Source organism: Acyrthosiphon pisum, chromosome X, assembly GCF_005508785.2.
Source record: "Acyrthosiphon pisum isolate AL4f chromosome X, pea_aphid_22Mar2018_4r6ur, whole genome shotgun sequence".
Classification (NCBI taxonomy): Eukaryota; Metazoa; Arthropoda; class Insecta; order Hemiptera; family Aphididae; genus Acyrthosiphon; species Acyrthosiphon pisum.
Genome location: NC_042493.1, coordinates 29,079,335 through 29,093,011, shown reverse-complemented (window position 1 = coordinate 29,093,011; position 13,677 = coordinate 29,079,335). Strand labels below are relative to the sequence as shown.

At 32.6% G+C, this 13,677-nt stretch overlaps 1 protein-coding gene across 5 annotated transcripts in view; it reads right to left on the bottom strand.

Moving 5' to 3' along the window:
• LOC107882834 (G-protein coupled receptor Mth2-like) overlaps positions 1–7,666 on the bottom strand; it is an 18,635-nt gene extending 10,969 nt beyond the window's left edge. For 2 of the 5 annotated variants that reach the window (XR_003838607.1, XM_029485293.1), the window contains exons 1-2: positions 6,690–7,666; positions 918–1,464 (exon numbers count right to left, since the gene is read on the bottom strand). Coding sequence is in view for 3 of the 5 variants with exons in the window: in XM_029485293.1 (XP_029341153.1) it covers positions 960–1,464; positions 6,690–7,339 (1,155 nt within the window). In the remaining 2 variants the exon portion in view is untranslated. Of the gene's footprint in view, positions 1–424; positions 553–917; positions 1,465–6,689 lie in introns of those variants that run through there. The other 3 variants (XR_003838608.1, XM_016801807.2, XM_016801806.2) reach the window with 3 other exon arrangements.
• Between the last annotated feature and the right edge of the window lie 6,011 nt (positions 7,667–13,677).

Here is a 13,677-nt window from a genome sequence, read left to right as displayed (position 1 = left end):
TAAGAATTGAAAATTTAAAACAAGATTCCACGTAAGTAGTTAATTCTATAAAAAATACTATTTTAGTTATTTTGTTGTGATTGTATAATATTATTCGTGGGTACTTGAAATTTCTAAAGTATACTATTATTTATCTATGATAGTACCACGGTTTGTTGTTGATTTATAACGCGTTATAAGTAACTAATGGATATTGTGATATTATTAATTTGGAATTTATTATAGGTACCTATTATAGATCAATTTTTTTTTTAATACCATAGATTGGTATATATTATGTCTTATACCTAGACTGACATACCATCTCCACTCAGAATCGTTTTTCTTGTACAATGATATTATATCATTGAATTCAAATTTAATACCATCCATTATAGAATGACCCGCTTGTAATCTACTGTACAGCAAAGCGACATCCACTTACTCAGCTTTTTTTTTATGTCTGTCGTCACTGATAGAGCAGTAAAACTGCTTCGATTTTCTTGTTCGATGGGAAAGTGAATCTAGTGGGTAAATTTGGGAGTTCAAAATTCTCAACTTTTTTCATAATCGCTGGGAAAACAACATAAAAATTAAGGAAAAACGGGAATTTTTACGCAAAATCGGTTTTTCACAAAATCGATTTTGGTTTTTGGTGTAACTCTAAAACAAATATTCGTATAAACATGACATTTTCACTGGTTGTTTACATTAGCAATCACTATACATGATAAATACTTTGATTTGTTTTGAACTGTTTACGAACATTTTCAGTTTCCAATGTTTAATTTTTTTTTCTGTGAATGTCAATAAAAGTTTTATATGTTGGCTAAATAAGCTTGAAAATGTAATACAAGGCTCCTTATACATTTTACAAATGGCGTTTGAAAAAATTTTTGGTTTACCTTTATCAAAAAAAAAAAACAGGTAAGACATACCGAATGGAATGCACAACGGGCTGTTTATGTCGTCAAGTTTTATTAGTTTGATAGTACTGCAGACGAACGACATGAGCTCGCAGGCCACGTAGCACATGACGTAATAGCCGTGGACGTTCCGGAGGTAAGGCAGTGTGATGTACACGAACAGCGTGAGCGCCAGGCACACGACAGACGGCATGAAACTATAGTCACAATGACTAAGCGCTTCCAGCCGGAGATTCGGATGGCTGAGGATTTGGTGTCTTCAGCGCATATGAACGCCTGAACGCCAGTAGGCTGTGTGTCGGCCATCGGTGTCCCGGCCTCGGTATAATACTCCAAGCAGTATTTCGTGTCCGGTACGAGCTTGTCTTTGTCGGTACGGTAAAGGCTGCCATTCGTGGTCAACTTGAACCCGTCTTTCAATATTTCCTTATTGAAACACGGGAGATCGATGCAATAAGGCAGCACCGTGCTGTTCGACCAGCCGACAGGACGACCTTCCGCGTCTGTTTCGTAGGCGGACAACGTAAACGACTTCTCACTCTGCTTCCAATTCGGACCACTATATAATATATTATTATACTCGTTAGTGTAATTATGGGGATAACGATACGCTGCAAAAAGACGTTTGCTGATATTTATAATGGCGACGTCAATGCTAATGTTTACTCAGCAGAACCAACTCTGTGATGTTTAAGCCTTGTTTAAACTTTAAGGTAAAAAAGTTGACTATGTTAATAAGTGGGTTTTTCTACAATACCTATTTTAATTTTTCTGCGTTATAATTATTATTTTTAAATTTTAGTACCTATTTTGCATATAATATAGTTGATCATCTTTATTTGGTAAGTCTATATAATGTACCTAGATAGTTAAATAACACCATTTCGTACTTAAATGGTAACATATAGGTATACCTTATTAGGTGTCACTTTATAGGTAACTAAATAGATTAAAAAAAAATTGAGTGCTGTCATGGGACACCCGGTAGAAACGAAGTTTCATTTCCAACAAATATTATAGATTACAAATACATTTTAGTGGGACCATTCAAAATAAACGTAAATATCAATAAGTAAATGTGAAAAATAAATGAAAATGAAAATGATTATTATTACTATTTAATTACTATTATATTAATCACACTCAATAATCGAAATTACAGGCCTGTGATAACTGAAATATGATACGTATGTTTGCGATGAAATTTTTTCAAAATATCTTGAAAATACTGCATCAATAGTGGTGTCATCTTCCATTGTAGATTCTGCTGGATTGTTTATCATATGTAAATTGAATGTGTCCAAAAGGAAAATTTAAAAGTTTCCGATTTCTTACCAATAAAATTGATATTAAAGTCAACAAATTGTTACAATTTATAAATTATAATAATTATAAATGCATAATATGCAGATCTTATTACGCTGTTTCAAATCCTCGCATTACCTATACCTGTTTTATATTACCTAGTCTATACTCTATACCAAACGCGGTCGCGACGCACAAAAGTGTAATCAAAGCAAAGGCAAAGCACTATACAGGGATATAATATGCAACAATCAGATTATTCTAAGAAAACAATTTCATGGAATAAAAATGTTTACGGAGATTATAATATGTATATAAGATGTAACCAAAAGTTTATGTTTTGTAAGGACCATGGTATAGATTTCCGTGTCTGGTTGTGCATGGAATATGTGTGATATACGTGCCAAGCACTTTTGAGAATTTCCACTTTTTAGCCCAGAACTATATGGGGATTCCCACTTTACGACCCGCTGGACGGAAAATGGTCGCTCTCCATTCTCCAATGCTTCAACCACGGTCGAAAACCAAACTTTCAGTGCAAGCGTGACAAAATATATATTACCTACGTACAATTCAATACTTATATATATTATATTACACTACATTATATTATACTTATTACGTATATATTTTATTAATTATAAATGCATAATATTATACGTAGTGTAGTGATGTATTATCAATAATTATGTTATCAATACACGCAAGATATTTATATAATCAATCTATCGTGGACCGTGACTACAACTTACCGCTCCCGCTTTTTCTTACCGATCGATCTAATAATGCGTTAATATTTCTGAAAACTGATCTGAATTCGTTAGAATGTCTATTTGAGATCGGCCAGGCTACTTTTTAAGATTTCTGCTTTATGTTCCGAATAAATCTCGAATAATCAAATGTTTTTTTTTTTGAAAATGCCAAGATTATAAAATATTCCAGCTACATTTATAGAGGTTGGCGTGGTGAATTAGGAAAAATGGACCAACCAATCTCAAGTAGACATATAATAATGAATTCAAATCTGTTTTAAAAATTATTATCGTATTACTATATCGATCAGTATGATGCAATAAAAATTGGATGTTTTTGCTAAAATAACAGTTTAATATATTATAAATTGTAGTATTTCGTCAGGAACGTTTTTTCCCGGCTAGCTCCACATCGTGCCATAAAAAACTTCGTTTCAAAAATGTCCATGTTTCAGAATACGCACTTACATAAATTGACTATGAATACCACATATGGGCATTTACTGTGTTAAACTCACATAACAAAAAAAAATATCTACATAAGATACAGATAATTCCACAAAAGGATCTAGATAAAGATAAATGTAAAACCTTATTATCTAGATAGTAAAACAGAAAATTCAAATTTTTGCTTATCAATAACAAAAAACTAGATATTATTTGTATTTAGGTATAAATGAAGATGATTGTTTACGTGTAAATAAAATATCATCTTCCAAGATCTGATTTTTTTAATTAAATTTAGTATTTCAAACCTAAAGGCTAAAATGCACGATGTTTAGAGTTTAGACTACAAAGCTAATTATAAAAATATTGCAATATTTAAATTTATATATTATAAATGCAAATAAGTTTACCTACGAGATTATTGAAAACACTTATTAATAATTAACATAAATTATAATTATCATTAATTATCCACCATACATAAAACTATAAATCTTAATCTTAATTTATTTGTATGAATTTAGACTGGCGTGTTGTTTTGGAAAGAGGAAAATCTATTGTAATTAATAATTCTATTCTAAAATAATATTAATTGAATCGTCATAAGTCTTAATGTTTTAATAACAATTATCAGTTATTTTATCTTGTTTACCAAAATGTCAGGTCTGTGTGGCTGTATGTTATGTTGTCTAATAACTGAAAACATGCTCACTACTGCATAATACTTCTTTATATCATATTATTATGCAGTTTATACTGTTCTAAAATAATTTCGGTATACAGTTTAAGTACGCTGTATTGAATAAAACTCATGAACACTAAGTTTTTGCACGATTATAACAATTTTGGTCAGTAAAATAAAATTACAGTTAGTTTTATCATTTTCTAGCGTCAGTTGTTGGGAGTAAAGTGGTTACTGGTTAGTAAGATTACTTCTTGTGCTGGTAAAATAGTTCACGGACATCTTTATTTTATTACTCGTCATTCCAAACACGTATCGTTTTGAAAACTTTATTATAATTTTTTACAATTCATATAGGACTGTTGCATGTATATATCATTATATTATAATATAATATATGAAAATTAATGTACATGCATAAGAGAAGTAAAAATTCATTGTTTTTCCTCAATCGTTATGTGTAGGGACCATTGACTTGTATTATTTACCTATTTAATATTTATATACCAGCCAAATACGTCTAAAAAAAATAAGCTAATATGAGTATTATTTTTTTATTTTATTTTAAATGTTTTTTTAAGATTATCATAGTTTCGAAACTGAAAAACATTTAAAATAAAATGGACGTAGCTGATAAATGGATATAATATGTATATTATAATCTTGGACAGGTTTACGATTCAAGTTCAAACCAGTCATCCCAGGTGTTATAACTTACAATGTTATATTATAATATGTTATATGTCTACAGACATTTTCTGTTGTAGAAACCTTCACAATGTACCAGTAGAATTGTGCCAAAATGTTTTTCAATTTATGACCATGTTATTTATTAATTTATAGTTTATACTTTATACCAATCTTAATTTAATCAGCAAGCGAAACAACTAAAAAAAAAATAAAGATAGCAAAATTGCAAAATTGTTGCACATTTTGTGAAGCAGCGATAAAAAAATTGTATAAAAAATATATTTCACTTATCTATACCCGTAAGTTGCTCACTTCAAAAAAGTTACATCTCAATATCAAGAAGGGACTTATAAAAACATATGTATGGAGTGTTGCAACATATGGAAGTGAAACTTGGGTTATAAATGATATCGAAAAGAAAAAACTAGAAGCCTTCGAGATGTGGTGTTGGAGGCGCATGGAAAGGATGAGTTGGATAGAGTGGAAAACGAATGAAGAAGTACTTAGAACTGTGGAAGAAAAGCGTACACTCATAGATACGATTAGAGCAAGGCGCTGGAAAATGGTTGGACATGCCCTGAGACACTCAGAAGAATTGCATAATATAATATTAGAAGGTATGATAGAAAGAAAGAAAACTGCAGGACGTCCCCGAAACTCTTATAGAGGACAAATTAAATGGGATGCAAAAGTCAAAACATTTAAGGAACTTAAAGAAAATGCGAGTAATCGGGTAGAATGGAGAATTGTAGTTGTAAACCAACCTTCGGGTTGAAAAAAAAAACCTATATTGATTACAGCCCTCTATAAGACGTAACATACATGTACATTATACACATTATACGAGTGCAGTACCAACTGCAAGCGCAAATATTGTAGGATGTCCCCTTTTATATTAGATAAGTAATATAATTCTACCTAACTCAAAAAAAATGACTTCACTGTTACATGTTAATTAATTTAAAACCGTGGTACCTAGTCAAAAATTGAGCATTTAAAGGTCGCATAATTTGACGAAATTTATGAAATTAAAAATTCTAAAATTATTTTGTTGTTAAAAATGTGTAACATTTTCAACTTTTATGGGTAAGGATTGAAAACTTAAAACAAGGTTGCACGTAAATAGATTATTCAGTAGCCAAACAATTTAAATAATAAAAAAACAGCAATTTTTTTATAGTTATTTTATTTTCAAATTTGGACGAAACTAGATATTCAAATAATGAAGAACGAGTTTAGTTTTGTGTTATATTTAAAAAATATTATGCGTGGGTACTTGAAACTTCTAAAGTATAATATTGTATGCAAATATGATAATAAACAAACAATATTAATTCAACTTAACCGGCTACCGTATTAATAATAACAATATAAATACATATAATATAAAATATCCTTAGTTGACAAACCATCTCCACTCACAATCTTTTTTTGTATACCTTTATATGATATTATTGAATTAAAATTTAACACAATGTATTATAGTCATTTACTATAACCTACGCCACAGAAGAGCCACCCTTAGCCAAACTATATTTGTATAGGTAGCACCTTTCAAACATAAACATGATTGGATTTGGGCGCCACTTTACAATGACAAAATAAACAAGTATCTGGCAACTATAGCACAAACACGGTGGATGCTTAGGTTTCATAATATTCATAGACCACCTGACACCCACTTCCTAAATTAGGTCTAGCGCTTGCTAAACTTGAACCATGTTCTCGAAACCACTGTGTGTATATACACACATATTCAACATTTTGCCAATCAGGATAAATCCTAACCTTCACCATCCCTTTCCCGCCAAATAACAACGGCACTAGCTGCAGCTGTCAATACGCTCGGTATAACCATTCTCTACTACTTTATAAAGGTACTTAATACATAGACCGACGTGGACTCACTCGTCGTTGACGACGATTATTTTGTCGCGCTTGCAGCATTTGTTGACACACGTGTAACCGTCCTGGCCACAGTACTGGTCGCGTGGCCGGCACGTCCGGGCCACCAGCTCATCGGATGGCGTCAGGTCAAAGCAGTAACCCGGCGGCAACTCGACGACCGACGGGTTCGCTTCCATCAGCACGCTCACCTCTGTGGTGGGCACGTCGACTAGCACTTGCGTGGCGTTGCACATTGGCTGCTCATAATCGTAACCAACCACCACCGCATCGGCCACCACTCGGAATCCGTCCCTCAGTCGCTGCATCATCCGCCGCAGATACTCGTCGTCGTCCGCACCGGCTGGTCCGCAGAACCCCACTTCCGGATCGTAAGGCCGACCCGGCGGACAACACTTCCGGACTGGCACGGCCGTCCGGTTGTCATCGCACGTGACGCCGCCGATCGCCTCAACCGTGTGGAACGTCCGATTTTCGTTCTGGCAAGACGGGACTCCGCCACCGTTCACGATTGAACTACTGTTGCAGCAGACTACGGCGTCGGCAGCCCACCAGCCGATCGCGACAACGAGAAACGCGATGGTATCAGCGAAACACAACCGGACGGTATTCATCGTTTGCGCACACTGTTTGGGCGGGGTCGACACAATCATTATCGCGACTGTCAGCCGCTGTGTATGCCAGCAATAGAGACCGTTGGACGAATCCCGGAAAAAAAGACCAAGGAAAAAAAGACCAAGGAAAAAAAGACCAAGAAAAAAAGACCAAGGAAAAAAAGACCAACAGAAAAAAAGACCAAGGAAAAAAAGGACAATTTACAATTTTTGAAAACTACATTTTAAAACCGAGAATAATCATTTTAGTTATTTTGTTGTAGTACTGTATTGTACATATAGTACTGTAACACTGGTAACACTGTAAACAGTTAATGTTGTAAATATACGCTGTTACACAATTAATAACAAAACACATTAAAATAAAATACGCTGTTACACAAAATATATTAAATATAATAAAATATAATAAAAATGTTTGAAAAAAATTAATTAATGAACACCATATTGTGTCCACAACATACAAAACAGCATTGTTCTATGATAACAGTAAAATGAAAATTGTATTATTTATTATTAATGATAACGTATTGTGTGCGCTACAGCCGTTAAGAAATTTTCTAAATTTCTTTTACCATTTTTGTAATCTTCGCATAATGTAATTAGTTTAATTTGCATTTTTTCATAAATCGTATGTTTTTTTTTCGGTTCATACCTACCTATATCGTCTTGAGCCATCTTTGTTTCATCGGACGCAACTTCCAGGCGTATTTTGGTAATCAACGTCCATACCGTGGGATGATTATGTCCAACTAGCTTGCTAAATCTGTGATTCCAGCCTTCAGTTCGGTTGTTTGTTCGGTCTTCATTCCTCAAAGTCGTTTCATGAACATTCCATATATTTGGAGGAAACATAGGTGGACAGTTTCGTAAAGTTATACTCAAATCGTTTTGTGCAATTCTCCTATATGTACCATTCACATAAGTTGAATCGAAGTATGTTACTAAATCTATGGCATCATCACACATCACACTTTTCAAATAATCCATGCCCGCTTTAACGTCTGTAGTAGGTAAAAAAGCTAATGAATCTAATTTCCTACAATATTCACTAAATGCTTCGTCATTCCTATACAAATTTTCTAAACCTAACTCTTGAATCTTATGATGAACTGATTGAGTAAGATGGTAAAAACAACCTTTTATTGTTATATGATCTCCTAAAACATTTTTAATTGCTAGAATCATGGCCCTTTCAAAATCCACATGTACAATTACTGGATCTATACACAAATTGTTTTCTTCACACTTTTTTAGTATTGTGTTTAGCATTGATTCATAGGTTGACATGCTTTTTCTTTGCAATAAACAATAAACTACTGTAGTAGAAACATTATTTACTTGCACTCGTATAACGTAAAGTTGTTGAAATTGTTTTGGTGCAAGGGCAAAGTTCCCATCCATGTACCAGGTTGATGCACATGCTAAATTATTTAATCCTTCATCTGTTGAAAATATAATTATTCTTTCAGTGGCACCTATTCCATTGTCAGCAAGCAGTAAACGTTTGTGGAATGGTTTTCCAGTTGTACACCAATCATCTTAATAAATATAAAGTACATATTATTATGTTATATATTACATTAGAGTACAAACATGCTTTATTTGTGTGACTACACATTTGATTACCCACCTGCATCATTAAAGTCAGTACTATTATTATTAAACGTATTTTATTTTATATTTATAATTTATAATCTTGATTTTAGACTTAGTACTTACTTTCAATCATTAAATCATAAGACTAACAGGATCCACAGGATTGTCTTTTGATCTTGATTTCTTAGTGTTCTTTTAGTGGTTTCTTCAAGCGGCATCATTGACTTAGAACGTTCGTCTAACTCAGAAACACCTTGAGCATAAATCTCGACTGGATTTGCACAAGATGTCTTTGCAGCTAATTTCATTTTTGATACAGCTATCATGGCATTTACTTCGGATTTGTTCGCAAAGTGATTATGTCCTATTGTCACAGAATGGTTTGTTTTCAAGATACTAGTCTTTAGTATTGCAGGACAATTTGTACTATTTCTTTTTGAACATCTCCATGTAATATGATTTACACCAACGTACTTAACAGTATATGTGTAGCCTTCAAAAGGCATTTTGTCACCGCCTTTGTTGGATTTAAAAACTTCCATTTAGCACTTTAACACTTTAACACTTCAGTGACTGTCAACAGACTAAATGTTGTTCACTAAAATAATAGCATAAACGTATGAAAATGTCACTGTGATCTCTGCATAGGGAATTTCCAGTAATAAAAATTTATTTTACTCTATATCATACCACAAATTATATTGTATTTAATATAATATTTACTTTATATTTTACCACTAGTTATATTTTATGATAAAGTGTGAAAAGGTCACTGTGATCTCAACATAGGGAATTTCCAGTAATAAAAATTTATTTTACTCTATAATATCATACCACAAATTATATTGTATTTAATATAATATTTACTTTATATTTTACCACTAGTTATATTTTATGATAAAGTGTGAAAAGGTCACTGTGATCTCAACATAGGGAATTTCCAGTAATAAAAATTTATTTTACTCTATATTATTATACCACAAGTTATATTGTATTTAATATAATAATATAGAGATGAAGATTTGTATTTATGTGTGTATACTGTTTATGTGTGTATACTGTGTATAATATCCAAAAAATATATTATAATGTACATATTAATTATAAAATTACAACAAAATAACTAAAATGATTATTCTCGGTTTTAAAATGTAGTTTTCAAAAATTGTAAATTGTCCTTTTTTTCCTTGGTCTTTTTTTCTGTTGGTCTTTTTTTCCTTGGTCTTTTTTTCTTGGTCTTTTTTTCCTTGGTCTTTTTTTCCGATTACCCCGTTGGACGATACAAAAAATGGATTAGCCAATCTCATACTTAATATTGTAAGCAGTTTAATTTGTTACCGAACATAAATAATTAGTCAAATAATCACGTTGTACTTTATATATTAATTAAACTTAAAACAAAGACCATAAGGTAGGTATATATATTTTAATATTTAATTACAATTTACTTACTATAAATCATACCTACTTTATAAAAGTTTTTTTCGGAACCTACCTTATGTATAAATAGGTAGGTAAATCGTTACAATAATGTTTAAACAAATTCAATCATAAATTTTGTTCTCTGTCTGTCACCTAACGATGCGCAGGTAGGATTGTCCCCTAACTCTAAAACGGAAATTGTGGGGCAGCGAGTGATTTGCAAATTCTGAAAATGAATTTGCAAAATATTTGCTCCGGTCCGAAATCGATCGGGCAATGTTGGTGGGGCCAACTTAAGTGACACGATCGGTCGACGGGCTGCTGCCGCCGACCGTCGCTCTCGTTAACATGTTACATGTGAAATCTCACTGTAAAATGTTATACGCTGAATATTTTTGTGTGAGAGGTAAATTATAGGTGGAAAACGAGTGTGAAATCTCCCCGTGATTTGAGTCACGATAAAATCAGTGTGTTCGAAGGGGACATCCTCACTTGAACGTTGTGAAATAACCGCGGTGACAAAAAAAAACCATACTGCGAACATAAAAATGTATACTACTCCGTTAGGAATACCATTTTTACTAAGTTATATGGTTTTGACCAAATTGTGAGAATCAGAAAATGCCAAATCTAGGAAAACATTCACTCCTTAAAGGTATAACAGATTGAAAACTGGAGGATGTTCATATGAAACAACATGTAATATTCAAAATCCCAAGGTAGAATAACTAATTGGAAAACCACATATTGTAGAGTGGAAAAATAATGATTGATGGTGTGGCATTTGAAAAATTAAAAACCAGTACCTAAGTAACACATTTTTTTAAAATACATTACGTTTATTAACATTTATTTATTTATTTTTTACATTTTTAAAATTTATTTTTATGTTTTTGAATTTAGATATTATGTTAATTCAGATATTATAGGTAGTTCGGGTAATATACTAATATTTTTCATTTGGGAATATTATCAATGCTGAGTGTTGCCGCCCGAGAACGGAACATTAATTATTGTCATAATAATATATTATCAAACGCCTCGTGCCAGTCCTCCGTATCACTGACCGACACTCACACCCACACACACACACACCCAAACACATATTCATATTCATTTCATGTCTTATTTTTACCTTTTCTTGTTGTCCATTATATAATCGTAGATTACGCCCGGTGCGTTATCCGCCGCCGTCGGCTCACTCACCGGTATCCAAATTTAACACGGCGCCCCCGTCCTCAGTCCTCAGACAAATTACGTCAACGCGGGAACCCGCACTGTTTTTACCGTGGCGCAAATCGTTTTAATATATTATTATTGTGATCCGGTTCAAATAGCCAGATATTGTCATTGTTTTTTTCATATTATAGTTAGCGCTGGATCGAATAGCCGCTTATACATTTTGTATTATTATTATTGGTATACCAGGTCGCTAATCGTCGGGTTACTTCAAATATTTATTTTATACCTATAATATTGTCGTGAGTGCGATCAGCATTAAAATCGTATTTTGTATTACTGTTTGGCTATAAGGGCTACATTTAATTATTATATCAATTATTGTCAGGCTCGAATAGCCAGTGTTTTATATTTATTATTTAGTGTTAAATTATTGTATTATCGTTGTGTGTCAATTTATTATATAGGAATAGCTATGGTTGCTGCTGGCCAGCTGCACTCCACAAAACTGTGAGTTTCATATTTTATACTATTATTATTTGCATTTAATTATTATTTAGTAGCTCTTATACGCGGGATAGCCGTTTACTAAACGGCATACTTCTTTGCACGGTGATAGTATGTCCACACTTGAAACACACGCCTACGGAACACAGCATAACATCATCGGCGTAACTATTACTTAATGGAATGATATAATAATTGAGGTTCAAAATGTATTTGTGTAAAAATTACATTTTATTTTATTAAAAATAATAAAAAGTAAACAGCTTAAAATATACGCATGCTAATTGTATATAAAAGGTAGTTCATTAAGAGGACGGTGTTTGTGAAAAGGGGCACAAGTCAGTTTTTAATAATTAAATATCATACTTTTGTTTTGAAAATAATTTTACGCCGGATCGACTGGTGGCACTGATATTTGGCTATCTCGATAGATATTATTATTGAGAATGAGATAGCGCCAAATAACCCCTTTTCACAAACACCGTCTCTAATTTAGAGTACGCGATACCCGCATGTGTTATCTTCGATTGTGTCTCCGTCTGTGTCTTCGTCTGTGCGTAACATAGCAAATTCTACGCGAAGGAGAACACATGTATCTCCGTTAATTAAAAAATTAGAGTGAATTAACCTCTTATAAAATCTAAAGGTAATACTATTATCCAGACAACCTCATGGAATTTTTGTTATATTTTAATTTTAAAGCGAGCAATGAGAATTTTAAAATTGTAAATTTTTTGTAAATTTTAAAGTGCTATTAACTCATTTAAAAATTAAAATAAATAAAAAGCTGTGGACTTGTAAGACGGAGACAATATATACGGGTATTACAACCTCTTATACGCGGGATAGCCGTTTACTAAACGGCATACTTCTTTGCAACGGATTAACCGATCTCGACCAAACTTGGCACGGTGATAGTGTGGACATCGCTGAGTGCCAACAAGTGGTTTTGTTCGATGTCCTACCTACCATCGATGAATATTCACCGAAAAACTAAATTTTGATACCTTAATTTTGTTTCCGTAGAAACATAGATCCGCTATAAATCAATAAATCAATAAATACTAAAACAATGTTTGTCCTTCCGTGGTTATAATTTGTTATTTTGGTTTGTCAATTGTAATATTTAAGAAAAATGTATTAAATATAAATGTTTGAGAGTTATATTTGAGAGTAAAAACCAGTAGCGGACTGGCCCGGTGTGCCACTATTCTATAGCACAGTGGGCCGGTACCAACTTATACGTTTTGGGCCACTAGCAAATATATCTATAATTTGCACTTTTTTCTTTTATAATAATTAATTTATAATTAATAATATATAAAACGTTATCATCCTATCGGGTATTATATCATTATTATATTCCATGACATGAAGATTAGAGATATCTCTAATTTTCATGTGCCATGAATAGCAACGTAGCTATAAATAAATACAAAATATTGCAAGTTGCATCTTGCAAGCCATTGGCCAACGCCATGAACCGTGGTGGCGGGTGACGGTGTATACCGCGAAGGTGGGTACTAATCACAACTTACTGCTGGAGCAATTACAAACAATATAATAATTTGTTATGAGTATACTGTTCGTTAATGTTTAGCTAACGTGGTAATTTTTAATTGTATTTCATTTTTTCGGAATTTTAAATTGTATTTACAAATGGAAAAAAA